General features: G+C 35.2%; 4 protein-coding genes across 5 annotated transcripts in view; 2 read left to right on the top strand and 2 right to left on the bottom strand.

Annotated features, from left to right (window-relative positions):
• Positions 1-2,972: 2,972 nt before the first annotated feature.
• LOC142182242 (uncharacterized) lies at positions 2,973-3,500 on the bottom strand. The gene has a single exon (XM_075256374.1). It carries the CDS (start codon positions 3,498-3,500, stop codon positions 2,973-2,975), a length of 528 nt encoding a protein of 175 aa, XP_075112475.1.
• A 6,093-nt stretch (positions 3,501-9,593) lies between these two features.
• On the top strand, positions 9,594-15,811 carry LOC107779266 (beta-galactosidase). Its single transcript, XM_016599660.2, has 19 exons — positions 9,594-10,070; positions 10,248-10,343; positions 10,445-10,557; positions 10,647-10,713; positions 10,805-10,897; positions 10,997-11,140; positions 11,456-11,544; positions 11,649-11,754; positions 11,856-11,943; positions 12,576-12,694; positions 12,785-12,949; positions 13,035-13,207; positions 13,322-13,431; positions 13,667-13,776; positions 13,942-14,052; positions 14,136-14,246; positions 14,381-14,586; positions 14,664-15,000; positions 15,107-15,811. The coding sequence occupies exons 1-19, from the start codon at positions 9,897-9,899 to the stop codon at positions 15,215-15,217; spliced, it is 2,523 nt and encodes an 840-aa protein (XP_016455146.1). The 5' UTR covers positions 9,594-9,896; the 3' UTR covers positions 15,218-15,811.
• A 1,739-nt stretch (positions 15,812-17,550) lies between these two features.
• LOC107779267 (uncharacterized) lies at positions 17,551-22,029 on the top strand. 2 transcript variants are annotated; one of them, XM_016599662.2, is made up of 7 exons: positions 17,551-18,313; positions 20,561-20,613; positions 20,842-20,929; positions 21,033-21,131; positions 21,404-21,531; positions 21,757-21,836; positions 21,957-22,029. In XM_016599662.2, the coding sequence occupies exons 1-6, from the start codon at positions 17,642-17,644 to the stop codon at positions 21,791-21,793; spliced, it is 1,077 nt and encodes a 358-aa protein (XP_016455148.2). In that variant the 5' UTR covers positions 17,551-17,641; the 3' UTR covers positions 21,794-21,836; positions 21,957-22,029. The 2 variants fall into 2 exon arrangements, with proteins under 2 accessions (XP_016455148.2, XP_016455147.2); XM_016599661.2 differs by having other exon boundaries at positions 21,757-22,029.
• Positions 22,030-24,822: 2,793 nt separating this feature from the next.
• LOC142182241 (uncharacterized) overlaps positions 24,823-26,339 on the bottom strand; it is a 1,584-nt gene continuing 67 nt past the window's right edge. The window contains exons 1-2 of the mRNA XM_075256369.1: positions 25,958-26,339; positions 24,823-25,471 (exon numbers count right to left, since the gene is read on the bottom strand). The exon at positions 25,958-26,339 is cut by the window's right edge and continues 67 nt beyond it. Of these exons, the coding sequence (XP_075112470.1) occupies positions 24,823-25,471; positions 25,958-26,339 (1,031 nt within the window). The remainder of the gene's footprint in view (positions 25,472-25,957) is intronic.

Here is a 26,339-nt window from a genome sequence, read left to right as displayed (position 1 = left end):
TGAAAGAAGTTTCGTTGCTAGTAGGCTGGTTGGCTTTGATTATTCAAGTCAGCATCAAATAATTAAGAAAGTTATTGTATATATAATAATGTATAATTTAAAAAGTAATTTGTACTATAAGTTATGTTTTATACTATAATTCCTTTTTATTTGGCATGGTTTAATTCTGATATTCAAAGTTTACGTGATTTTATTTAACTTAAAGCGTGTGTAAAAGAATTACACTTGTAATATATATATATTTTTTTGGTTAAACTAAATTTTTTTATTTAACCAAGTATATCAATATGTATAAAGGACTTATTGGACTCATGAGTCAGCTCTCAGTAATCTCTATACTATTCTAATTGTTCCTTATCTAGCTAACTTCTATAACTATTGTCAATAACTAGTGATAACATGATTAACTCTTTAACATATATACTGGGTAACTGTTCAGGCCATCCAATTGTTGCTGCCATTTGCCATTCTTCTGACCATATATATGTAGTTGCATTGTAATCTCCTTGATCAGCTGCCTACTTTCTCGTCTCTGATTTCTGAATCTTCTTGCATTCCTCTCAGCCCATATGTGGTATATACTTGCTGCAAATAAGAAACCAATGATACCTGCTCTTGCTCGAGAGTTATTAGTTCTTTTGGATGCCCACATGACCTCATCATCCCATCCTCTGACTGGTCTCTTCTCCCCTAACCAGTGTAGCAACGAGCTCCATATATGCTTTGAATAATCACAACAAAAGAATAGATGCTCCAATGTCTCTACTACATTTGTGTTACATAAAACACAGCCTTGCATCACTTTAATTCCCCATTTCTGTAGTCTGTCCGCTGTTGATAACTTTTTATGAACTGTCAGCCATAGAATAAACTGATGCCTGAGAATAATTCCTTTCACTAGGGCCAAACTTTTCCATGAAACTTTTGGAGATGTAGGTATAAAGTATTAATAGGCCTTATTGATGCTGAACTTCTCTCTATCTTCAAATGATTTAAGGCAGTCCATCACATTCACAGATTGACTCAACCATTTCCTTGCATCAAATATCTTCCTCACTAACCAGCTGGCTTGGCTTGGGGATGGCATATTGTTCAGTTCCCTGCACTTTATGTATATACTATGGATCCATTGAACCCACAGTTTGTCTTTCTTTTTACCCACTGCCCACAGTAGTATGCAGATTGCAGCTTTATTCCATGTAAAGAAGTCCAATATATTTAATCCTCCTGCTGCTTTAGGAAGACATACTGTACTCCAGGCTATTAAGGCTTTTCTTGAGTATTCATTACTCCCAGTCCACAAGAAATTCCTACATACATTTGTCACCATAGTCAAAATCTTCTTAGACAGTAGGAACACTTGGGCCCAATATGTCTGCATCTCGAAGAGTACACTCTTGATGAGCTGCACTCTTCCACTGTATTACAGGAACTTAGTGGTCCAACGTTGAATTCTAGCAATTATCTTTTCAACCAAGGGTAGACATTGATGAATAGAAAGTTTCCTTGAAGACAATGGACTACCCAAGTATTTGAATGACATCTCCCCAATAGTGAAATGCATATCTCGCATTATCTGAGCTTTAAACTCTTGTGTCACTCCTGCAACATAGAATGAACTCTTCTCCAGATTGGACTTCAGTCCAGAAATACTAGAAAAGTGCTCAAATGCTTGCATCATGAGTATAATAGAAACCTTGTCTGCCCTGCAACACATCAGTAAATCATCCGCAAAGCAAATATGAACTATTTCCTTTTTTGTACATCTCGGGTGATAGTTAAAATCAGGGTTGTTCCTTAGTTGCTTCAAGGATCTATTTAGGTACTCCACAGCTATAACAAATAGATATGGGGACTTGGGGTCCCCTTGTCTCAACCCTCTCTTAGCATGAAATATAGAAGTTAGACCACCATTTATAAGCAATGAATATCTGACTGTAGAAACACAATTCATGATCAAATTGACCAGCTTATGGGGAAATCCAAATTCCATTAGCACTTGCCTAAGGAAGTCCCAATTCAGAGAATCATATGCTTTTCCGATATCTACTTTTACTAGGCATCTAGGAGATGCTCCTTTTTTCCCATAGCCCTTCACTAACTCATGAGCTACAATCACATTGTCCAGAATATTTCGACCTTCAATGAATGCAGATTGAGATGGACCCACCAGGTAATCAACCATGGGTTTTATTTTTTTGGTTAGCTCCTTTGCAACAATCTTATAGACAGTACTACAACAGGCTATAGGTCTGAAATCTTTAGCATAAGATGGACAAGAAACCTTAGGAACCAAGGTGATTGTGGTACAACTTACCTCTCTTAATAGTTTACCATTGTCAAAAAATTGTAAGATGGCCTTAATCATGTCTTCTCCTACTGTCTCCTAGTGTGCTTTGAAGAATTCAGCTGTAAATCCATCTATACCAGGGGCTTTATCATTTGGAAGGTCTTTAACAACTTGGATTATATCTTCTCTAGTAACTGATTTTAGTAATTCGTGTTGCTGGATCAATGAAATGCATGGACCATCTCTAGCAATAGTAGTATCAATACAAGGCATTAGTGACTCAGCATCTCCCAACAACTGTCTATAATATTCCAAGAATTGTTGTTGTACCTATTCTGACTCTGAGAGTAGGACTCCTTGATCATTGCAAATAGAAGATATCATGTTCCTGGCTTGTCTTGCTTTCAGTTGTGCATGAAAATACTTGGTGTTTGTCATCTCCATATGGTATCCATGTAGCTCTGGATTTCTGCCTTAGTATTTGCTCTTGAATTCCCATCCACTTTTCCAACTGAGTAAGTAGTTCTTTCTCCTCAGCTATTAACTGATTATTGAACATGTCATTGGCCATTTGGTTCTGCACTTCCTGCACCCTCTGTTTTACTTTTTCAACTCTAATCTCTGTGGTAGACATCTCTTTGTTCATCACCCTTGCTTCACCTTGCAATGCCTTAAACTTCATCTATAGTCTATATATATGGCATCCAGTGATGTTTTGCTCCCAACATTGTTTTACAGCTTTCTTAAATGAGTCCTGCATGATTAGTACATTGAGGAGTCTGAAAGGTCTTTTCAACTTTTGTCGAGGGATCAGTGTTCTGATAACAATGGGAGTATGATCTAAGCATTCTGGATTATAGTAAACAACCTCTAGATTTCCATATTCTTGAAACCACTTATCATTACCCATCACCCAATCAATATGGCTATAAATTCTATCATCTCCATCTCTCTTATTACACCATGAGTATTGCCAACCTTTTCTATTAACTTGGCCCAGTCCAGTATCAGTATCAGTGACACAAGATGGAAATTCAACTGTTTCATTTACATGTACTGGCAGCCCATTAATTCTATCTTTTGTGGAGAGAATAACATTGAAATCACCAAGAATAATCCAAGGCTCAATAGTATAAGTGCTAATGTGCCTTAGTGTCTCCCATAGTACCCTTCTGCCCCGTGCAGTATTGTAACCATATACAAAAGACATCTTGTATTGGAACTGAGAGTTCTTATCTTCGACAGAGTAGTGTACCACCTGTGGGGTACTTTTTAAAATAGTAACATTTACACAGCTTTGTCTCCAGCATAGCCATATTCTACCATTTGGGACTTGAGTATAATCATAATGAAACCTCCAATCCGTATGAATTTTCTAGTAATATTTTTGGTATTTTTTTTTGTCTAACTTTTGTTTCTAGACATCCTATTAAGTCAATTTTATTTTTGAGCAAAACGTTTTTGAATTCTTTTTTCTTAAAGGGCTTGTTTAGCCCCCCTAATATTCCATGAGCAGAAAATCATGGGGGAGGTTTGGCAATAGGACCATCCCTCTGCAACTTTCCAGTATTACCTTTTCTGCTCCCCTTAATTCTTCTACTTGCAGGTTCTCCAATCTTTAAGCATAGCTTACTGAATTGATTAAGATCCAATTCATTATCTGACTCTTCATCTGTTTGTGGGATCTCCTTACTTCCTTGAAACACTACCACTTGCTTCCCTCTAAATTGAACTTGGGAAGGGGTAGTGTGAGTTTCCTCCTAGTGTATCACTGTTGTAGGAGTGTGAACTTGGGAATGAGCAGTTTGAGTTTCCTCCTGGTGTATCACTGTTGTAGGAGCTGTTGTTTCTTCTGTCTTAGCTTTTGGTTTAGGCTGCCATACTTGCCTAATGTGTTTATCTTGATTGGGATACCTGATAAAGCCTTGCAGTCCCTGCTTCTGTTTCGGACAATTCTCCTTTTGATGTCCAACCTGCATACACTCTTGAAATAGAGTAGGCTTCCATTCATACTCAATCTTTTGGCTCCAAATACCACCATATGGGACTTCAACATTAATAGATTCTGGTAATATTTGGGTGATATCCATCTCAATTAGAACTCTTGCATAAGATATTTTTTCACCTTTAGCTGTTAGAACATCAGTGCACATAGGTTTGCCTAGGAAGCTAGCAATTCTCCCTAGGTTTTCCTCAGACCAATATAGGAGTGGCAATCCAGGGAAACACACCCATATTGGTAATATACGCATTGCTTTCTTGTGCAACTGAAATTCTGGACTCCATTGTTTCAGAATCATTGGCCTATTCCTAAATGTGTAAGGCCCATTTTGTATTATGCAGACTTTGTCCTCTTCAGATTCAAATTGAAAGATATAGTACCCATCATCATGTAGAAAGACCCTAGGTGTGTTCACAAAATGCCAAACCCCATATACAAACTGAAACATTTCCTTGAATTTTGGGGTTCCTCCAAACACATACCCAATAAGTGCACATTGCCATTTCTGCTTCTGTTTATCAATCTCCTATTTATTCAATTGCACAACCTTGATCCCATCTTTCATCACTGGAGGATAGAATTTGAGTTTCATACCTTGATTTTGTGTTCGATTATTCTTCACCACCTCTGCCAGTGTTAGCGTTGCATGTGGCGTCTCTGTTGCAAAGGTCAATTTCTAGGCAGGTTGGGTATGAACTTCTTATCCATTTTTAACTTGCTGGGTTTCCCTTTTCTCAGCCTGACTTGAGGTCCTTGGTAACCAGCTAGTCCGCTGTATTGGGGTTAGATTTTGCTGTACCCCTGAAGCTGGAGTGATTTGTCTCACTGATTTGTCAGATTCTGATTCTTGGATCGATTCCTCTGTTTGCTGAACTTTAGGTTTCAACTCTTGTAGTTTTCCATGCGAAAATGCTGTTTGTGTATTCCTCTCTTCTGTCTCCTGGGTAGGGCTTTGAATCTGATTGGGTTTTGGATCAGTAATTTTTTTAGTAGTGGTTGGGGTATAGACTTGAGGTGCTCTCCTTTTCCGGCGAGCCATGGTGGTGGTGCATGTTAGCAGACCTTGCTTAACATACACATGTGTACTTTCTCTCTCCTCTTGCCTTTCTCAGTTTGCTTTCACTATTATGTTTTTATTTATTTATTAATTTGGCACGTAGACTATGATGGGTGATAAATCAGACAACAAAAGAGAAATATACCAAAAAAGACACAAACATTTAACGTGGTTCGGTCAATTGACATACGTCCACGGCGGAGATGAGCAATCCACTATATAAAATAGAATACAAAATATCGAAAGAACAACCTGACGAAGAGGCAAACACAAATGACACACTAATACTTGTCCCGTAAAGTTCTCCCCCTAAACACAACTCTTAAGCCCCATATAGCTACATCGTAGATGCTGCTAAATGAGAAGGAATGATACTCAATTTATAGAAGTCCAAACCTTTTCCTACAAGCAAAAGGACTAGCCAAATATGAAAGAATTATATTTTCCTTTTCATAAAAGGAAAAATCAATTATGGTAAATATATTGTCCTTCAAGAAATAGAAAAATTAAATTATTTAGTAAGAAAATCAGGACAAACATCTAGCAGACTAGACGACACCAGGGGAGGGGAAAAAAAATTAGCGCACTAGCACCGCATGCTAACTACGTTGATTAATCAATCGTGTCATTTATAAGATAATTGAAGAGAAGGATATTTTCACATGATTTTAATTTGTTGACTTAAGCTTACTATAGCTCTATAATTAGACGATTAGTACAGATAATAACATTGAAAAAGATATGAGATAAAACAGAAATAAAATTATTACTTAAAAGAATAATTGAGTTTGGTGTTTGCAATGATACATTGTGGTGACTGGTGAGTACGTAGTGGAGAAGTGCATGCAACCCATTGCTTTGTTTATAGGGAACTAACTCTCTTAACAGAAAACAGAAAGCAAAACTGATTTCCTTTGGTTTTCCCTTTTAATTCCTTTCTCTTCCCGGCAAGTAAACTACGTACTCTAACCATATATATTCTTTCTTTTTTTGATTACTGAAAGTGAAAGATTTCGCATTTTCCTTTGATTACCTTCACACGCCAAAATTCGACATGCATATATAAACGATCCTATATAGTTTTTTTTCCCTTTGTAACAATAATATAATAGTGTCACATACAACAAAGAACAAACATTATCTGAAAAAAGAAACAGAGGAAGAACTTGAATTTTAAGTTAACGGATATAAAAATATCATTGTGCTTACTACTTATTTTATAACAATAAATATTAAATCAATATAAATATTTTTACTATAATCTTTCAACAGATTTTACTACAATCAAACCACACTATAACTACCTTGTTGTTCGACCGAAAAGCGCTAAGCCCTTTTTAGTTAAATCAATTTAATAAATGGATAAGGGATAAATTCTAGCCAAAGATAATTAACTCTAGATTAATGAATAATAAGTAAGAAGATTTGAGTAAGGTTAAGCTCATGAACTCATTAAGATAATGGGAAAAAATTTAATGTATATGATGAGCTTACATTCATTCTCGACATCGTTAATCCATGATGTAAAATAAAGAAGAAAGAAAGAATTCACCATTAATGACCACGAGATATATCTTTATTTATTCCATAACGATGGCTACAGAAGATGAATAGCAAAGTTCTGAACCTTCTCTCATCTTCGAGAATCGAGATGGATTCTCCTAATCCCATCCCCTTTTAGTAAAGAAGTGTGTGATTTGTCAGAATCCCCCTTTTATTGTTCTCTCACCTAGTATATATACTAAATCTTCTCATTTACACAACGCTCATTAGTTAGAGTACCTAAGTCATTTAACTGTAGTACAGACTGACCCTCTAAAATATCGTGACATCCAATTCATCTTACATGCATTTTGAGTACACGACCTCGGCAGTGGCCGAGGTGCTTGTCGCTATAGCGTTGTACGAATACGACTTCGGCCCAAGTGACTTTGTCGTCCCTCTTTACGCAGATTCTTGTTGGGTCAGATTTCGATCCATACCCTTGTGTGTTTCGATATTTTTTGGCTATTATAGTTAGTGACATATATACATTGTGAATTATCTTTGACTAGATTTAGTAAATTTGCATAGGCAATTATAAAAATATTTAGATAAATATTGAGTGAGCACCCACAATGAAACTCCTTTATTTTTTCATTCTTTCAAAATCTTTAACGGCTAGCACCCAAGACTTTAAAATTTTGAATCCGTCACTAGTTATAGTGAAGTGGTGTTATAGTGGACATATATTATAACATAACATTAAAATCAGTTCCGAGAAAATATTAGATTTTATAGTTATTGGTTGTTAAATAGAGATACTATTATAAAGATGTCTGAATGTATATATATTTCGACTTAAATTATCGCGACTTTAATCTAGTGATAAGGGTGCAAACTCATGATGTATTGATTAGGTGTAGATTCAAACTCTCTAACAAACGACACACATCTGCTATTTAGATGGAGAAGGGCAATAATTCAATTCGAATCAAAATCATGCATTTTGCTAGATTAAGATGTGAGATTTATTACGATTGAGGTTCGATTCCGTACGTTAAAAAGTCTTGTCAGTTGGTTGTTCAAAAATACTACCGACTCTTAGAAACAATTAAGTAAGAACATTACACGTATATAGACCCCCAACTGTTCAAATGTTTCCTAATTTTGTTCTTTGGATATTGGACTAAGCTTAATCATGTTTGCTTTAAAGGATGTAGAATTAGATTAGAGATGAATACACCATCTCACTAATTAAACAAGTTTGATCAGATAACAACTCTATCGTATTATAACCAAAAAATGTTCTGAGATGGATATGAGATTTATAATTAATTCCTCATTGGGATTATTTTTCCATAAACGATGTCACTTTTTCCAGAAATGAATGATAATTTGTTTTAACTAAACAACTAAACACCTAATTATAAGCTATACCAAATTTTATATAACGAATATATTGGTAACTCTACGTGATTTTGCATTCCGAATTCCTCTACTTCAGTTTCACATGCATAATTCCACTAAAAAGTTAAAATTATTATACAGTCAAATTTCTCTATAACAACATCGCTATATAACAATCATTTACTATAAAAATCAAGTATTTTCAGAACCGATTTTAACATTATATTATAATATATGTTATTTATAACAACACTTCACTATAACAGCCAAAAAATATCGGAACAAACGAGGATGCTATAGAGATGTTTGATTGTATCATCATAGGGGTACTTTGGTCATTACATGAGTAAACTTTTTTTTTTTTTTTACTTCCACTGGAAATCTGAAAAGAAAATTCAGAAATAGGATAATAAATCTAAAAATCCTTTGAAATTTGAAGAGCTAAACCTAACCCGTGAGGCTGCGCAGACAAAAAAACATAGTCAAAAAGTGAATTTACAAAAAATTAATTACAATTACGAACGTAATTACCAAGAGAGCTTCTACAATACGCTCTAGCCAACATCGTGAAATTCACCGACCAATTATATGCGGCTATACTAGGGATTGGCTTCACGCGCTCATATTCGCTTTAGAATTCACCCACGAGAAACAAACATAACGCTCTTGCCCAAAAAACCGGAACCGACCGTAAAGAATCTTTTTTTGTTCATCAGCTTGGAAAAATCTGTTACTTATCGAACCACTTTATTTAATTTTTTGGCTATTTTCATGCAAATTTAAAATTTATTTTTTAATATTAATTAATAATAAAATTGATCATATTAACCTTAATTTACTCATTGAAAATATAAAAAATGCTCCTAGATTCTTTATTCCAAGGTTAACTTTAAAAAAAAAAATTAATTCCTTCTAGATATTTGAAAAAAGTAATTAATATGGATCACAAAAAAAAATCAATTAAACTGAATCAGAGAGAGTAAGATTATTCACCTTGTCTCAATTTATATGACTTATATTTTTAAATTTAGAAATATCATAAATTTAAAATTTATATTTTATTTTTTATGAGATAATTTATGACTTATTTTATATTATAAATTAATAATATAATTCACTTTTCTAACTACAGACAAAGAGGCCACAATTAAGCACTGCTCTAATTAAAATGTCTCTTTTCGTGAAATCTGAAAATTGGAGGAAAATTAATTTGTTGGATGATGCTCCGCGTAAGTGTATAATAAGTGCAAAATGGGTCCCATTTAGTGGGACCAAAGCTCAAGAAAAGACCCCACACTCACTTTCAAACAATCCATACTTTGGGTGTTTAAAAGCAGCTGCGACGTAGCAATATTTTTGCAAGTCCAAAGTCCTCATTTATTCACACTAATTACTCACTCTCAGCTACTGTTTCTATATTCAGCATTTTTCTCTATCTTCTTTATTCTTTGTACAAGAAGGGGAAAAAGGGGTATTAAAACCAAAAGAGAGGCAAAAAGAAGAATATTCATATTCATACAAAACAAAACAAACAAAAAAAGCATCCTTTTTTCCTTCTCCACTCTTTCAATCTAAATGTTTGAAGAAACAAGTATAGAATAAAGTGAAAACAAGAAACAAGGAAAAAAAAAGCTCATTTTGCCTTGTAAAGAATTAACATGGGTTCGAGGCTAATAATGTTGAATGTGTTAGTGGTGGTGTTAATGTTATTGGGTTCATGGGTTTTTTGTGGAAAAGCTTCTGTTTCATATGACCATAAAGCTATTATTGTGAAGGGACAAAGAAGAATTCTTATATCTGGTTCTGTTCATTACCCAAGAAGCACACCTGAGGTATGTTCATTTGAAATGTACTTCACCAGCTTAATATGTTATGTCCCATGTTTTCTTGAAAAAGTTTTTTTTGGCTGCTAAATGGGTGTGTTAAAATATTCAAAGTTGAGTCTTTTTGCAAAATGGATTTTTTTCTAAAGGTTATATTTTTTTCCTTTTCGTTTTGGGGTTACACAGATGTGGCCAGGTATTATTCAAAAGGCTAAAGAAGGAGGAATTGATGTGATTCAGACTTATGTTTTCTGGAATGGACATGAGCCTCAACAAGGGAAAGTAAGTTGAACTAAAATCCTTTTTTTTTTAAAAAAAATACTACTTACTATATTGTTTCCATCACTTGGGTATTTAATTGATTTTTTTGTTTGGATTTCCAGTATTATTTTGAAGGGAGATATGATTTAGTGAAGTTTATTAAGCTGGTACATCAAGCAGGACTTTATGTCCATCTCAGGATTGGACCTTATGCTTGTGCTGAATGGAATTTTGGGTATTGCTAAAAAATTGTTGTTTTATCTTATAAAACAATTTTAGGCATTATGTCAAATTCTTGCTCACTTTACTCTGTTTCAATTTCAGGGGTTTTCCTGTTTGGCTAAAGTATGTACCTGGTATTAGTTTCAGAACAGATAATGGTCCTTTCAAGGTTAGACAAGAAAAGAATTCCATATGAAAATTTCTTCCTTTGATGTGATTGGTTTTTAATTATTTTTTTTTTGCCCCTTTTTGTATCTTAGGCTGCAATGCAAAGGTTCACTACTAAGATTGTTAATATGATGAAAGCAGAACGTTTGTATGAAACTCAAGGAGGTCCAATAATTATGTCTCAGGTTGTTCAAAATTTGCCATTCCCTTTTTCAGTTTCTGTCATTTCAGTAAGGCTCGAGAGGAAATTATAAAAATATATCTATTTTGTTTTTTTTTACCAGATTGAGAATGAATATGGACCGATGGAGTGGGAATTGGGAGCACCTGGTAAAGCTTATGCACAGTGGGCTGCCAAAATGGCTGTAGGTCTTGACACTGGTGTCCCATGGATCATGTGCAAACAAGACGATGCCCCTGATCCCATTGTAAGTGTTACAATTCAGTGTTTTTCTCTTATCATTGTCGCATTTATTTTGTGTAATATTAGTCCAAGATGAGCTTAAATGGAGTGAAATGGTATGTGAGGATTGATGCATTCGACTCCAACTTGCTTGGTATTGAAGCATAGTAGTAGTTATGATAGTCTTAATATGTTTAATCTTGCTCAGTACATTGAGATATTTGTTTCTGAATTTTCTAGTTTGTAAATATTGTTAAAATATCTAGTGATACACTTTTTTCTTTTTTCTTATCCTTTTTCTTTAATTTCCTACTTTGATATATCTTTTTCCCTTGTGCAGATTAATGCTTGTAATGGTTTCTACTGTGACTACTTTTCTCCGAATAAGGCTTATAAACCAAAGATATGGACTGAAGCCTGGACTGCATGGTGAGTACATATATCATTCCAGAGTATTCAAAAAAAATTCTATTTAATCTTTCTGCTTAGAGTAGATTGTGGAATAAATTTCTGTTGTCAATTTTTTTTTGCAGGTTTACTGGATTTGGAAATCCAGTTCCTTATCGTCCTGCAGAGGATTTGGCGTTTGCTGTTGCAAGATTTATACAGAAGGGAGGTTCCTTCATCAATTATTACATGGTATGTTTATCGTCTCTTATTTTCAAAGAGTTAATGTTTCTTCTCATGCCAAGAAAATTATGTTGTTTATGATTTCCTTTTCCCTTTTCTTTTTTGTGCAGTATCATGGTGGAACAAACTTTGGCAGGACTGCTGGGGGCCCATTTATTGCTACTAGTTATGACTATGATGCACCTCTTGATGAATATGGTATGCACCTTTTCTTGAAATCTGGTTCAGTTTCTTCATGTTAGGAGAAGGATAAAAATGAGAATCCATTTTTATTTGTTTATAACCACTTGAATTTGAATTGTGAAAAGCGCCAAAGCAGAACTTTCTTGGTCAACTCCTTGTTTGATTGTCTTTGTTTTCATTTTTTATATTTCTAGAGTTCTAATTCCGAACTTTGTCAGCACACTACTTAGTAGTATTAATTTAACAGCTCGTGCAAGGGTCGCCATTGATCTTCTTTTTTCAGTAAACATCATGTGTTAGGGTCCCTTTCAATTTTCATATCAGTACATGATAGTATACTAGGTTCATGCCAGCTGCATCTAAAGTGTAAACTACATCTTCTATTTCACCCGAAAATACAAGTTTGATAACTTTTGATGGTTTGCTGATTTCAGCGATCCCATCAAATGTAATATCTTGACATATCCCTCGTCCAACTTTCATCATGCTTTTTGGTTAGTCAATAGCTGTTATGTGTAACTTCCTACAGATAAGGTTTGTTGATTATCGAGTCCATGATTTAGAACTAGGAAGAAAACTCAAAAGAGACTAAAAGTGAAGCTAATGCATTGTTTAGCCCTATTTAAAATTTTCCATTTGGTCTTTAGGTTTATTACGGCAACCTAAATGGGGTCACCTGAAAGATCTGCATAGAGCAATAAAGCTTTGTGAGCCAGCTTTAGTTTCCGGAGATCCAACTGTGACGCCCCTTGGACACCAGCAGGAGGTGATATTAACTAAATTATTCTTGTCGAACCAGTCACCATGACAAAGGTTTGGAGTGAAAGTAACTGGAGCTTCGTCGTTTCTTTTACAGGCCCATGTTTTTAGGTCGAAGTCTGGCACTTGTGCTGCATTCCTTGCAAACTACAACCAACACTCTTTTGCTACAGTGACATTTGCAAACAGGCATTATAACTTGCCACCATGGTCAATCAGCATTCTTCCCGACTGCAAGAACACTGTATTTAATACTGCAAGGGTAAGAAGAAAGAATATGAAAATGAGATTTCCTTTAATCTATCACCCGAAACAACATACTGACAGCACTATTTTTCAATGTGAAGATTGGTGCTCAAAGCGCTCAGATGAAGATGACTTCAGTCAGCAGAGGATTCTCTTGGGATTCTTTCAATGAAGAGACGGCATCTTACGAAGACAGTAGTTTTACAGTTGTTGGGTTATTGGAGCAAATAAATACCACAAGAGATGTATCTGATTATTTGTGGTATTCAACTGAGTAAGTGCTTATGTAGCTTCTGGCAGCCTCTTCACATGTTAAATTGAAAAACTTAGGTACACTGGAATTATGTTGGCTCCGGAACATGTTTATGATTGTTTGTCTTTGTTACAGTGTCAAGATTGATTCAAGAGAAGGATTTTTGAGAAGTGGAAAATGGCCTTGGCTTACAATCATGTCAGCTGGCCATGCATTGCATGTTTTTGTGAATGGTCAATTAGCAGGTATGTGGCATGACAATTTATATTTGACGTGATTTACAACTTTGAATCATTATTTCAGTTTATAGCTTTGCTGTAAAATTTCTCTTGTACAAAAATTCAAAAAGCTGAGGGCTATTTGGTCTCTTCAAGAACATATAATGAATTAAACAGTTTGCATAATAATAAGAAACTAAAGCCCCCATCACCGTGGCACATAGTGGCTTTTAACATCTCTCTTCTCTCGAATTTCTTGCAGGAACTGCATATGGAAGTTTAGAAAAACCAAAACTAACTTTCAGTAAAGCTGTAAATCTGAGAGCAGGAGTTAACAAGATTTCTCTGCTGAGCATTGCTGTCGGTCTTCCGGTCTGTCCTCTCTCTCTCTCTGTCCCCCTCTTACTCTATTACCCATATTAACTGACATGTGCCTCTGTTGCATTGCTTTACAGACTGCACACATATAAACTGATTTTGACTGCTTATTTTAGTATGTGCTCACTTGGCTTCCTTCTACGTGTGCTCAAAATGCAGAATATCGGCCCACATTTTGAGACATGGAATGCTGGTGTTCTTGGTCCAGTTTCGCTTAGTGGTCTTAATGAGGGGAAAAGAGATTTAACATGGCAGAAATGGTCTTACAAGGTTTGTCTTTATAAGATGTTCTAAAACATAACTTGGATGCTTCATTGCATGTTTATCTAAACTCTCACATTTTTCTTAACCAGGTTGGTCTGAAAGGAGAAGCCTTGAGCCTTCATTCACTTAGTGGTAGCTCATCAGTTGAGTGGGTTGAGGGCTCTTTTGTGGCTCAAAGACAGCCGCTCACATGGTACAAGGTGCGTACCTCATACTTCAGTCTTCCTATGTACCAACTTGGTCTTATATTTGGACATTAAAAGCCATTCCTTTGCAAGATAAGAATAATTTACTCTTCTTTAAGCAGTCATAAATCTTTCTGTTTTGTATGCAGACTACTTTCAATGCTCCAGCTGGAAACGAGCCTTTGGCTTTAGACTTGAATACCATGGGCAAAGGCCAAGTGTGGATAAATGGCCAAAGCATCGGACGCTACTGGCCTGGATATAAAGCATCTGGTAACTGCGGTGCCTGTAACTATGCAGGCTGGTTTGATGAGAAAAAGTGCCTAAGTAACTGCGGAGAGGCTTCACAACGATGGTACGTAATGGCAAACCTTGTGGCATTTTCCTCCGATGTAACAAGAAGCTCTAACTTAACTATGAATTATAATTCAGGTATCATGTTCCTCGGTCTTGGCTGTATCCTACTGGAAATTTGTTAGTTTTATTTGAGGAATGGGGAGGAGAGCCTCATGGAATCTCTTTGGTAAAAAGAGAAGTAGCAAGTGTTTGTGCAGATATAAATGAATGGCAACCGCAGTTGGTTAATTGGCAAATGCAAGCATCTGGTAAAGTCGACAGACCTCTCAGGCCTAAAGCTCACCTCTCATGCGCTTCTGGTCAGAAGATTTCTTCAATCAAATTTGCAAGCTTTGGAACACCACAGGGGGTCTGTGGAAGTTTCCGCGAAGGAAGCTGCCATGCTTTTCACTCATATGATGCTTTTGAAAGGGTATTTACAAATCTTGCTCTATATTAGAAGAACCTGTTTCTTTTCATTTCTTGAAGTAGTTAGCTTTTGTAGAGACCTGATTGAACTACTCTTCTCTTATTTCCAGTACTGCATCGGGCAAAATTCGTGCTCCGTACCTGTGACACCAGAGATCTTTGGAGGTGATCCATGTCCACATGTTATGAAGAAACTCTCAGTTGAGGTTGTTTGCAGCTGATGACACTGAGGATAAACAAATAAAGTGGGGTTCAAGTAGTTTTCTCAAGTACTGTGATAGCAATATTTAAGTGTTCACTTTTTGAAAATATTTTTGAAGAGCCAATACAAGTCCAGGAGTTGGCTTTGATGGGGGTGAAGTTGTACAGATATGCAACACACCTTTTCATTTGAAGCTCATGTGAATTGCATAGATGGTTGGCCCAAGATTCTGTACATATATGTTGGTGTTTGTCTGCAACTGTAAAACAAGTGTATAGGCATTGGTTCAAGTGCACGTTGAGACTGTGCTGATTGGAGGTAGCAGATTTCGGCAGAATAGTTGAAGCATGCGCAAGCTGGCCTTAACGCCACCGTTATAAAACAAATGCGCATTGAGACTGGTTCCTGATTAGTCCATGTGCAAATATTGTTACTGTTAGAATTTGCTAGTATTATGGTTTCAGGAATTTCAGCATTTTATTATCTATGTAAAAAAGCAATCTTTCATTGCTTTGCTTTGTACCTGCAAAAATGCTACTACTATTATGATGTGATATACCATCAAGGTCTCTTGAATAATTGTTTACTAAATCTTGTTCATTTGTTCTCAGCATTTGCTCACTGATTTACCTTTCTTGTCTTGCATTCTTTTGCTGACATGTAAACAAAATAATAAACTAAAACGTGTGACCTGCTGTTGCTGCCTATCTTTGGTGTAATTATCAAATCAAGCAATTTAACCTAAGCAGCTAAAATTAAAATGAAAATATATATCCACTTGACCATGGTTAAGTTAAATCGTTTTTATGAAAAACAGGTCTTGCGTTTATATGTTTGGTGTAAACACCGGATAACTAAGAAAAGCTTTAACTTCTTGAAAGCTACTCCCTTGGTCCAAAATAAGTGATTTTTTAGTTATTTTCACACATTTAACAATAATTAGCAATAAAATTGACTATATTAACCTTTATTATCTCTCACATAAACACTCCTAACACATACTCCAACAATATTTACTCCAAGAGCAATGTAGGAAAAAAATAATTAATTATTCTTGAAATTTGGAACAATCACTTATTTTGGATCACAAAAAAGAAGCCAAAAAAATCTTTTTTTTTTTGGACAGGAGGAAGTAATCTTTTCTTAAAAGATCAATTAATTTGTTGGGAGCAAGTTCCATTAATGTGCTAATTTGGCCCTTTCTCAATTTTCACAAAGAAGATGTGGGAGAAATAAATACTCCTAGGATTCTAAATGCGCATATGTTATATTGACATCAACTGGGCATTGAATTCACCCTACAAATTTCAAATTTGACAATTATAGCAATCTACACTACATTGACTTCCTGACGTATTTTTCAAAATAAAATAAAAATTATGTGATTTAATGAGGGATTCTAGAGTTCAAATAAAATAAAAACAGAATATGAGAACGTTTTGGTCAAAGAGGGCTTTCGGTTACTTTCTTCTATGAAAGAAAATCTTCCTTTTGAAGTTTAAAAATATTTATTTTGTAATGTAATCTCTCACTTATGATTAAGTATTTTGAAGCTTAAGAAAACCTGTTGAGTAAAATCACAACTCAGAAGTCCATTAACCTTTTAACAATAAAAGTTATGTCAACAAATGCATTCTAAGTTCAGTTTTTTGCTTTTCAATTATGTTAACAAAACATTTTTGACAATTTAACCCAAAAAAATAGAAAAAGAAAAAAAAATGACGACAACAACAACAGACTAGTGTAATTTCACAAGCGAGGTCTGAGGAAGATTGTATTTACGAACCTTACCCCTCCCTTCAAGAAGGTAGGGAGACTGTTTCCGAAAGACCTTCGGTTTAGGAAAGATAAAAGGAAGGACAGTAGCAATCACACCAGTTATAAAACTGAAGTAATAATACAAAGATATAAAACTAAAACTGAGTATTATAATTAGAAGGCCGAAATAAATAACACGAACTCGTGTACTAAAGCTACTTTACAGACAAGGACAATGCTAGGAGATCTATTCTAACTCGTTACCTTTATTTTCAACCTCCACACCTTCCTATCCACGATCATATACTCGAAGAAGGAAAAAAACCTAAAACCTAGATCCCAAAATACCTCAAATGTTAAAAAAGACCTTGGATTAAATAAAAGAACTTTAGACCTATAAAAAACAAAAGCTGCAGAATAAGGAAAATAAGGCTGCGCGAAAACTTTTTTTTTTAAAATTAATTTTTGTGGAATTGTCAAGTAGTCACAGAATTACAAATAATACCTTTAAAAAAAAGATAAAAGTAAGTAAAGCAGTTAGAATAGAATATGTAAAAGTGCTAAATACAAAACAAAAACAAGATAGATATATATTATTATAAGCCTCTCTTCTATATCCAAAAAAAGAACTCACTCCAGGTGGTGTACTACTGTGCTTTTCTTCTGTTAATGACGCCTTCTTCCTATGGCGGCCACTCCTAATTTTCTGTTCATCTCTTCTTCTTCTTCTTCTTCTTTCCCAAAAGATTCTCCTCTCTGCTGTCACATTCATAATCAACAACAGCATTTTAAATCTCTGTTATCTCCTTTTCTTTTGTTTTTCTTCACTTTCTCTTTTTGTTCACTCACCATTCTCGTTTTTTTTCTTTACTCTAAACTCACTAAGAAAAGAATTAATGAAACCCATCAACAGCTTAAATTAGTACAAAAAAACTTATCTTTACAGGAATCTACAAAGAAAGAAGATGGAGTTACACATCAATCTGACCCGACCCATTTGACCCATTCAATTCTTCTTGAGATCTTACCTTCCAGTTCACCTAAATGGGCCAAACTGTTTTCCAATGAATTGGGTAATGATGATGGCCCGAATAAGATTGATAAATCTGGTCTTGATGCGGATAAGGATGATAAGGAGAAGATGAAGAAAAAGAAACGGGTCAAGAAGAAGAGACCCGATTCGAATAGTGAAGAGGAGGTGAAGCAGAAAAAGGATTCTGGGGTTGTTAAGGAGAAAGAAGAGTTGGTTTGTTTATACCCTTTTACAAAGTCGAGTAGTGCAACTCAGAGAAAGATTAAGCAGCATTATGATGAGCTTGTTAAGTCTCACGAGTCTAATGGATTGACACTGGCTCAGGTTTTTATTTCTCTTCTTTTCTCTTTTTATTTATTAATTCTGTATAGTGTATGACATATTTGAAATTTATTGAAGGTTGCTTCTTGATTTGGTATTGTTGAATTGGGATATTGTCCTTTGTATGTATGACTAAAGGTGACATTTTAATAAATTTTTGGAGACTTAGATAGCTCCTGTGTGATGTTTGTATTGATATTCTGATTGTTGAGCAATTTGACCTGCCTTTTGTTCTATATTCATTTCTCTTTTTAATTATTAATTTTGTATAGTATATGCCATCTTTGAATTTTAGTAAAGGTTGCTTCTTTATGTGGTGTTTGTTGAATTGGGATTTTGTGCTTCATATGCATGACTAAAGGTACCCTTTTTTAATTTTTGGAGACTTAGACAGCTCCTATGTGCAGGGACGGAGCTAGCATGCCTTTTACGGGTTCGGCGAACCCAGTAACTTCGATCCAACCCATGTATTTGTGTAAATAAATCCATTAAAAATGTACGAATTAATAATTTAGAACCCAGTAACTTAAAGAGATTAGAATTCCGAACCCATTAACTTCAAATCCAGGCTCCGCCTCTGCCTGTGTGATGTTTGTATTGAGATTCTGATTGTTGAGCAATTTGACCTGCGTTTTGTGCAATATCCGCATCCTTTTTGAGATGTTGGAGATCTCCATCCTGGAGGATATCTGCATTTCAAACTTTAACGTGAATATGTTTTTCTTTATGGTTGAAGACCCAACAGCTTAATTTTAACTTTCAATAAGGCTAAAACTTGCCATACATTGTGGAGTTAGTAGAATGATTTTTTGCCAGCAAGTAGATAATAGATTGCTCTCCTTTTTAACCATTTTATTTTCTTGTACTTAAGACAGAATTAAACATTTTCCATGGTAGTAAAGATTCTTTTTAGTCCTTGGTGGGCCACGTTACCTAGTACTTGTGCTGGTGGAGGTAGCAGGTACCTGATGGAATAATCGAGGTGCACACAAGCTGGTCCAAGCACCGCCATCATCAAAAATAAAAAAAACTAAAGATTTTATAGTCTCTTGAGGCTGATCAGTTTGGTTTCACGTAGACACGTATAACAGGATTGATTGGAAGGAATATATTTATTTGAGAAAGTAGGTGAAAGATGTTGTTTAGGTGTACTGAGTCAATTAACCATCTTCTATCACATTGCAGAAAAAGTTGGTATATTTAGTCAATGTTTATGAATACTTTTTGAGTTAGTTATCCAAAAAAAATTATTTTTGGAGTCAAGTGGTTGATTCAAGAAGACTTGAAAGGACTAATCAACATTTAGCAGGTAAAAAGAATAGATAATAAGATCCCCAGAGTCAAAGCTGGAGGACAGCTCCACTATGTATTATCTGGACAATTTGTTAGAAAGGAACAAGAACTGTTCTGATATGTGGGAAAAGAAACACCTTATTTTTTGTAAAGTTCTCCAAAATCCATGCTTCTGGAGTAGACGAAACATTGTAACTGATATAGCACGTAGAATGATCTCGTTAGACTCCTTTAACCTATAGGAGGGGTCTACTCCACACTTTTTTGTAATCTTTAAATAGCCCCTTGGTAATGATTGTCAATAAAAAAAATTACCTCAATTTTTTTTACATGTGTATGTGCATTGAGCGAGTATCCACTTTAGGTAGGATTTAAGAAATTGACTTAAAATGATCTCGATACTTTGTCGAGTGTTAGCTTTTCACTGAAGTTTGTGAGTTTGTTGCTGATTTGAGTGAAGTGTTAGGATATGCAGAAATGTGTCAACTAACAACTGAGTTAGTGCTCAGTGAGAACACTTTGTTTCGCATGTTTTCTGTCAAATATCACCATGTACAATGTGTGTGGATCCGACGACTTATCACCATTTGGAGGAAAATTATGTTTTGAAAATGATCAATGAAACAGAAGATACATTATGTAGTTAATTAACTGATTTGGAAGAATAAACTTTAGTCAAGGATCCTTGGTTGCATATGATCATATAGTCCTCTATATATATGTATATGAAGGACATAACCTTATTCACCATTGCTCTCCTACTTCTATCAATATTCAAATGCAAAGTTAAAATTTTTATTTCACTAAGCAGACATAACGGAATACACGCCAGCTTGACTAAGTGAATGCAACTCTCCGATGCATGTTACAATTTGTTTTAAATATTTGGATTGGCTTTTCTCGTTCAGGTCTTTTAGAATCCTAAATCTTGTATTATCTTATGCCTTAATGATGCAGGTTGGTCAATTTGTTAATTGTTTGGTTGAAGCAAGGAGTGAGCTACAGCACAAGTATGTTGAATATTTATTTTCTTTTTGCGATAAAAACAAGTATGTTGAATATTTGAATGAGTATTACCAAGATCAATAGCTTGATTCATCCGCTCTTATAAGTTATGAATTTGAACTATCTTTTCCAAAAGTGCCTTTCAGTTCCCAAATGGCCTTTTCAACGAAGATCAGAGGTCAGAGAGAGAGTATCATCTCTATTAGTAACGAAAACTTGTTATTCCTGAACAGGTCAGAGATCATTCAACGAAGATTCACAATAACAAAGGCCTTACTCTTTAAGGCTGACAGATCTTCCTTTGTTAGACTACGGCAGCAGGTAGTGGGCCATCTCCCTTTCATCAATTTTTGCTTGAGTTGAAAAACTGTTTCTCACTCATCCCGAATTAAAAAAATACTAACTAAGGTTTATGACTTTCAAGATATACAAGCTAGAATCAGAACAGAAGCGACTGGAAGAGGATGCTTTTGTATATAATTGGCTGCAACAACAGCTGAAGCTCTCGCCAGCATACAAGAAGGTGCAATAGTACTGAACTATCACGTTGCAAATTCAACATGAACATTCCATCCATAAAATGGATAAACTTTTGATCTCAACGCTTCAGGAAGGATGGAGAATCATCAATTCTTCTAGATTTTGTCTCGTTCTCTCGCCATTTTGTTTTTTCTTTTTTCCCTTGTGTCGTGTTAAAATCTCTTCTTGAAAAGTTGATTCCGTGAGGCTACTATAATTGACTCCAATACTCTATTGCTTTCTGTTAACGTCTTTTTTTTTTCTTTTTTCTTGAAGATGCTTGAAATTGGTGCAGACATGGAAATGAAAGCAAAATCCAATAAGCTAGTCGAAAACACAGATGCTGAGTTGCCTGATATTTCGTTTGAAGAGTTATTAGCACAAGAAAAGAAAGACGCTTTCTGGTCAGTGCCACCTTCTCTTCATTCATGTTCTTGAGACAACAAGGATCCAAGATTTAAATTTGATGGGTTCAACATTTAGGTTCTTACACGTGCATCCATTTACTTTACTATTTTTTTTTTTAAAAAAAAGTGATTTTCCACGCTTATATCTATGCTCTGTGTAAACTATATGTTGTATCCACACTGCTTGAGATTGCTAACTAGATATATCATTTTGACTTGCAGGCAGAGGAATGGGAGAACGAAAGCATACGCCGGCTGAGGATTTATTTTTAGCTTTAGTTTTGGTGAATACACTAATGGCAGTATGTACATCTTGATACCAAAATCATGCCTACTACAGGAAATTTTTTATTAGGTGCCTGTGCTTCTTGGGTTGATTTTGGACTGAATAATAGCCATTAACAATTTTCTGTTTTTTCTAGGTATACTTCCAATGCTCCCTGCATATACAGTGCTTTGGCTTTTGAGAGTATATGCTAACAGCAATTATAGCTGCATCTTTGTACTTTTCCTTCCATTTTGCACTCCTCCTATGGTTGGGCTATGAATTCAATGAGACCGAACGCCTAGTCATGAAATAAAAAAGGGAATTGCTAACACGTGTTTGTATCAAATTATACTAGTTATTATAATTAAGTGTTGGAAATACATAATATTAATTTAATGTAGTTAGTGATAAGAGTATATGTAAAGATGTGTTATGTATTGATGCAGACAAGGGGTGTGTATTTCCTAGTCTTTTGGGTGCCAGTTGCATTTCAGTGAACCATGCGATTTTAGTAGGATTTTAACCCACCACTAATCCTGTCAAAGAAAGGAAAAAAATTAGTTTTTGTTATAAAATAATAAAAGAAGAAGAGTATTGCATGGAAAAGTAGAGAGAGAATTCTTATTGATTTGGGATGAATTACAATGGAATAGAACAAAAGTGGCTTAGTGTCACGACCCAATTTAGGATCATGACCGGCACCTAGGAGTAAGTACTCCCAAGTAAGCTTCATCGGTATTTTTCAGAAAAATCGGATAGAGTTTTCCCTGTTTTTGGACTATCCCAAAAATAAACCTGTCTTAGAAATCAACAACCAACATTCTAATATCATACCAAACAATTGACAACCAATCAATCAACCAAAACGAGTCTCCACCATTACTAATCAACCCACTAACAACCAGAAATACTAATATATCTCCAACCTTGATAATAAAGAACGATACTCAACATAAGACTAATCGCAAAATAATACTCATGACACTAAAATAATGATTATGGAGCGACTCAAAGAATTCAAAGAAAAGACCATAACAATTGATAAAAATCTCCACCCACGCGAACAAGTGCGAGGCTCACCAAGAATTCTTAACATGTGCGCTCTAATTAACGAAATCCTCGCCTGCGTCAACTGCTGTCTCTGTAAAAAAAAATTAGCAGGGAATGAGTCGTTAGCTCAATGAGTAATAACACTTAACCACAACCGTTTTTATTTAGGGACAAGTCAGAAACATGCTAGTATCTCAAAGAGAAAATAAAAATGCCCTTTCAGAAACAATAAATAATTTTCAGTCACATCATGTTCTTCTTGTAGTATAATACAATTAATAATTTAGTAATAAGTTCGGTAACCACTGTATAATATCAATATTCACATTTGGGAGGTTTAAATGAATGGATCATGTAATCGGTATAACTGTGGACTTCTTCGTAAGAAGTCAAATTTAACGGTAATCCCTACTCGAGGGTAATCGGTAACAATATGCTAGTTCTACCTTCCCACTAGCGAGGGCTATAACGGTAATCGGTAATTACAAGGTGCACCAGGTCTAATGAATCCGCCGTTAGCTACGAGATCCTTCAAAGTCTACTCTCATTTATACTTGTCTATGTATCCGTATATATTCATAGAAAAATATTTTAAAATAATATAGGGCATTTCGGTTCTTACCAAATCATGAAATTTCATTTCGACAACAGTAAATTCAAGTAACGGTAAAACATATCTAGTGACAACAAGAATATTTAAAACAACGGTAATCATCTCAAATAACTATTTCGGTATCATATCGATAAAAAGACTTGTCCCACATGCAACTCATAATAATCGGTAACATATTCATATTAAAAATCATGTATAAATCATGCAAGTTATGAAAATACAAATTGCGGTAAGATTACTACTCACAGTACTCGTGCCAAAATACCAAACTTGTCACCTCGAGCAATCTGTATGTCTTCCTTTAATCAATCTATGATCGCATCATATTGATCTCGTGTTAGTTTCCTTGTTTGGGCTAATTCATAACTAAATTTGAATATCCACCCCTCGGGATCACACGTTTAGTTCTCAATTCGTCAAATTTGTCTGCCCATACTACAGTTAACTTAAGTGAGTCCATAATCTTCTAAAACAAGGTCATTTGTATAGTCTATTTATTGTACTATTTACTCTCCTTAAATCATATAAATACTACAAAAATCGGATAATATTATTGTCCATGATCTTCTTTCTTAACTGATATTTAAATCTCTTTTTTTTTTGTACTCAATGAAAGCATACACTATGAAAATATCTCAAGCAAATTCCAAAATAAAATAAAATGAGAAATTGATTATTTTGTTCTAAGTCGTGGAGTAATTTCATTGAGAGCATCTAAAAACTTTACCGGACCTGGTTGCCCAAAGCTTTAGTGATCAAAACCTTTTATTTTCTCAAATTTTTCTTTCACGTTGGTGAAGCTTTAGGCTTCTTTTGTTTCTCCAATCCAACCTTTTCTTTCTTTAGGGATTTTAGTCATCTTCTGATTCTACAGAAATTTCAATGTGGCGCTTTTCCCTTTTTCAATTCCCTTAACTTTATCTTTTAAACTCTTAATCCAATCCCAACATCTTCTCTACTCAATCCCGCAAGGAATCATGAACAAAAATAATATTATATCAAAAGAAAAAAGAATTACATGAAATTACCTGGAGTTTATTGTGGAAGTTAAGAAATACTAGAAACACGGTATCGGCGCTAAGAAATACTAGAAACGTTTTCTTTCTTTTCTCGTTTGATGTGGTTGGCTAAAGAGATTTTTTTGTTTTCAAACCCTTTTCTAGCTTCGTCAATTTGAAGCAGATGGGCTAAGGCCCACTTAAATTGTCTTCCTTTTTTATTTTATTGTTGTTTTCTTTTTCCTTTTTTTGTTTTGTGTTATTTTTTTTTTATTTATTTTTTTGGAAATTATTTAACTATCCATTATTTAATAGCAGATATTACATTCTCCCCACCTTATGAAATTCGGTCTCCGAATTTAGCTCAGGTACGTACCTGTAGACTGAAATAATTGAGGATACTTGACTCGTATAACATCTTCTGTTTCCCATGTAGCTTCTTCAACAGTATGATTTCTCCATAAGACTTTAACGAGCACAATTTCTTTTGACCGTAGCTTTCTTACTTGCCTATCAACAATAGCCATCGGATCCTCCTCGTAGGACAACTTCTCATCGAGCGGTATAGTCGGTGCTTCAATCACCTGAGATGAGTCTAATATACATTTTCTTAGCATTGAGACATGAAACACTGGGTGAATAAAGGACAACTCAGGAGGGAGTGCCAAACGATAAGCCACCGCTCCCACTTGTTCTAGTATCTCATACGGTCCTATAAGCCTGGAGCTCAACTTGCCTCTTTTCCCAAACCGCATTACACCTTTCATAGGGGAGACTCGTAGGAACACTTTGTCTCCAATTGTGAACACTAAATCTCTGTTTCTCTTATCAGCATAAGACTTTTGTCTGCTTTGAGCTGTAAGCAGTCTCTGTCTGATCAACTGGACCTTGTCTATAGCTTCTTGTACTAGGTTGGGTCCCAATAAGTTAGTCTCACCAGCTTCAAACCATCCGATAGGAGAACGACATATTCTACCACACAATGCTTCGTACGGTGCCATTTGAATACTGGACTGGAAGCTAATGTTGTAAGCAAATTCAGCTAACGGTAGATAAGTGTCCCAACTACCTCCAAACTCAAGAATGCAAGCTCTCAACATATCCTCAAAGATCTGAATAGTACGTTTAGATTGCCCTTCTGTCTGTGGATGAAATGCAGTACTAAGATCTACTCGTGTACCCAATGCTTCTTGAAAAGATTTCCAAAAGCGTGAAGTGAACTGTGATCCTCTATCAGAGATGATGGATACTGGAACTCCGTGAAGTCAGACAATTTCGTTCATAAATATATGTGCATACCTGACTCCACCATATGTAGTCTTCACTGGCAAAAAGTGTGCTGATTTCGTTAGTCGATCTACAATCACCCATACCGAGTCATAACCTCTAAGGGTTCGTGGTAGCCCGGTGACAAAATCCATAGTAATTCTTTCCCATTTCCACTCTGGAATCTCAATTTGTTGTAGTAGTCCTGCGGATCGCTGATGCTCAGACTTGACATGCTGACAAGTCAAACAACTAGAAACAAAGTTAGCAACATCTTTCTTCACACCTTCCCACCAATAAAATTGCTTCAGGTCATGGTACATTTTTGTGGATCCAGGATGTATAGTGTATTTAGAGTTGTGAGCTTCTTCAAGAATAACATGTCTCAATCCATCTACGTCTGCTACACATAGCCTGTTACCCATTCGAAGAACACCATCACTTTCAACAATCATATCCTTGCTTTTACCAGCTAAAACCTCATCTCTGTATTTATATAATCGTTCATCCTCATATTGGGTGACCTTAATGCGCTCAACTATTGAAGACTTAGCCTGAGCACAAGCCAACAATGCCTCTGAATTTCTGACACTAAATCTGATACCTGTAT

The sequence above is a fragment of the Nicotiana tabacum genome, chromosome 6 (assembly GCF_000715075.1).
Source record: "Nicotiana tabacum cultivar K326 chromosome 6, ASM71507v2, whole genome shotgun sequence".
NCBI lineage: Eukaryota > Viridiplantae > Streptophyta > Magnoliopsida > Solanales > Solanaceae > Nicotiana > Nicotiana tabacum.
This window is presented reverse-complemented; position numbering and strand designations above follow the sequence as displayed.

What these genes read in the sequence shown, in the direction of transcription:
- LOC107779266 (XM_016599660.2), top strand. Translation starts at nt 9,897, where the DNA reads ATGGGTTCGAGGCTAATAATGTTGAATGTGTTAGTGGTGGTGTTAATG. An exon ending in ATGAGCCTCAACAAGGGAAA is followed by an intron (nt 10,344 to 10,444) that starts GTAAGTTGAACT and finishes TTGGATTTCCAG; the next exon opens with TATTATTTTGAAGGGAGATA. An exon ending in CAGATAATGGTCCTTTCAAG is followed by an intron (nt 10,714 to 10,804) that starts GTTAGACAAGAA and finishes TTTGTATCTTAG; the next exon opens with GCTGCAATGCAAAGGTTCAC.
- LOC142182242 (XM_075256374.1), bottom strand. Translation starts at nt 3,500, where the DNA reads ATGTCTTTTGTATATGGTTACAATACTGCACGGGGCAGAAGGGTACTA.
- LOC107779267 (XM_016599662.2), top strand. Translation starts at nt 17,642, where the DNA reads ATGGCGGCCACTCCTAATTTTCTGTTCATCTCTTCTTCTTCTTCTTCT. An exon ending in AGGAGTGAGCTACAGCACAA is followed by an intron (nt 20,614 to 20,841) that starts GTATGTTGAATA and finishes ATTCCTGAACAG; the next exon opens with GTCAGAGATCATTCAACGAA. An exon ending in GAAAAGAAAGACGCTTTCTG is followed by an intron (nt 21,532 to 21,756) that starts GTCAGTGCCACC and finishes TTTGACTTGCAG; the next exon opens with GCAGAGGAATGGGAGAACGA.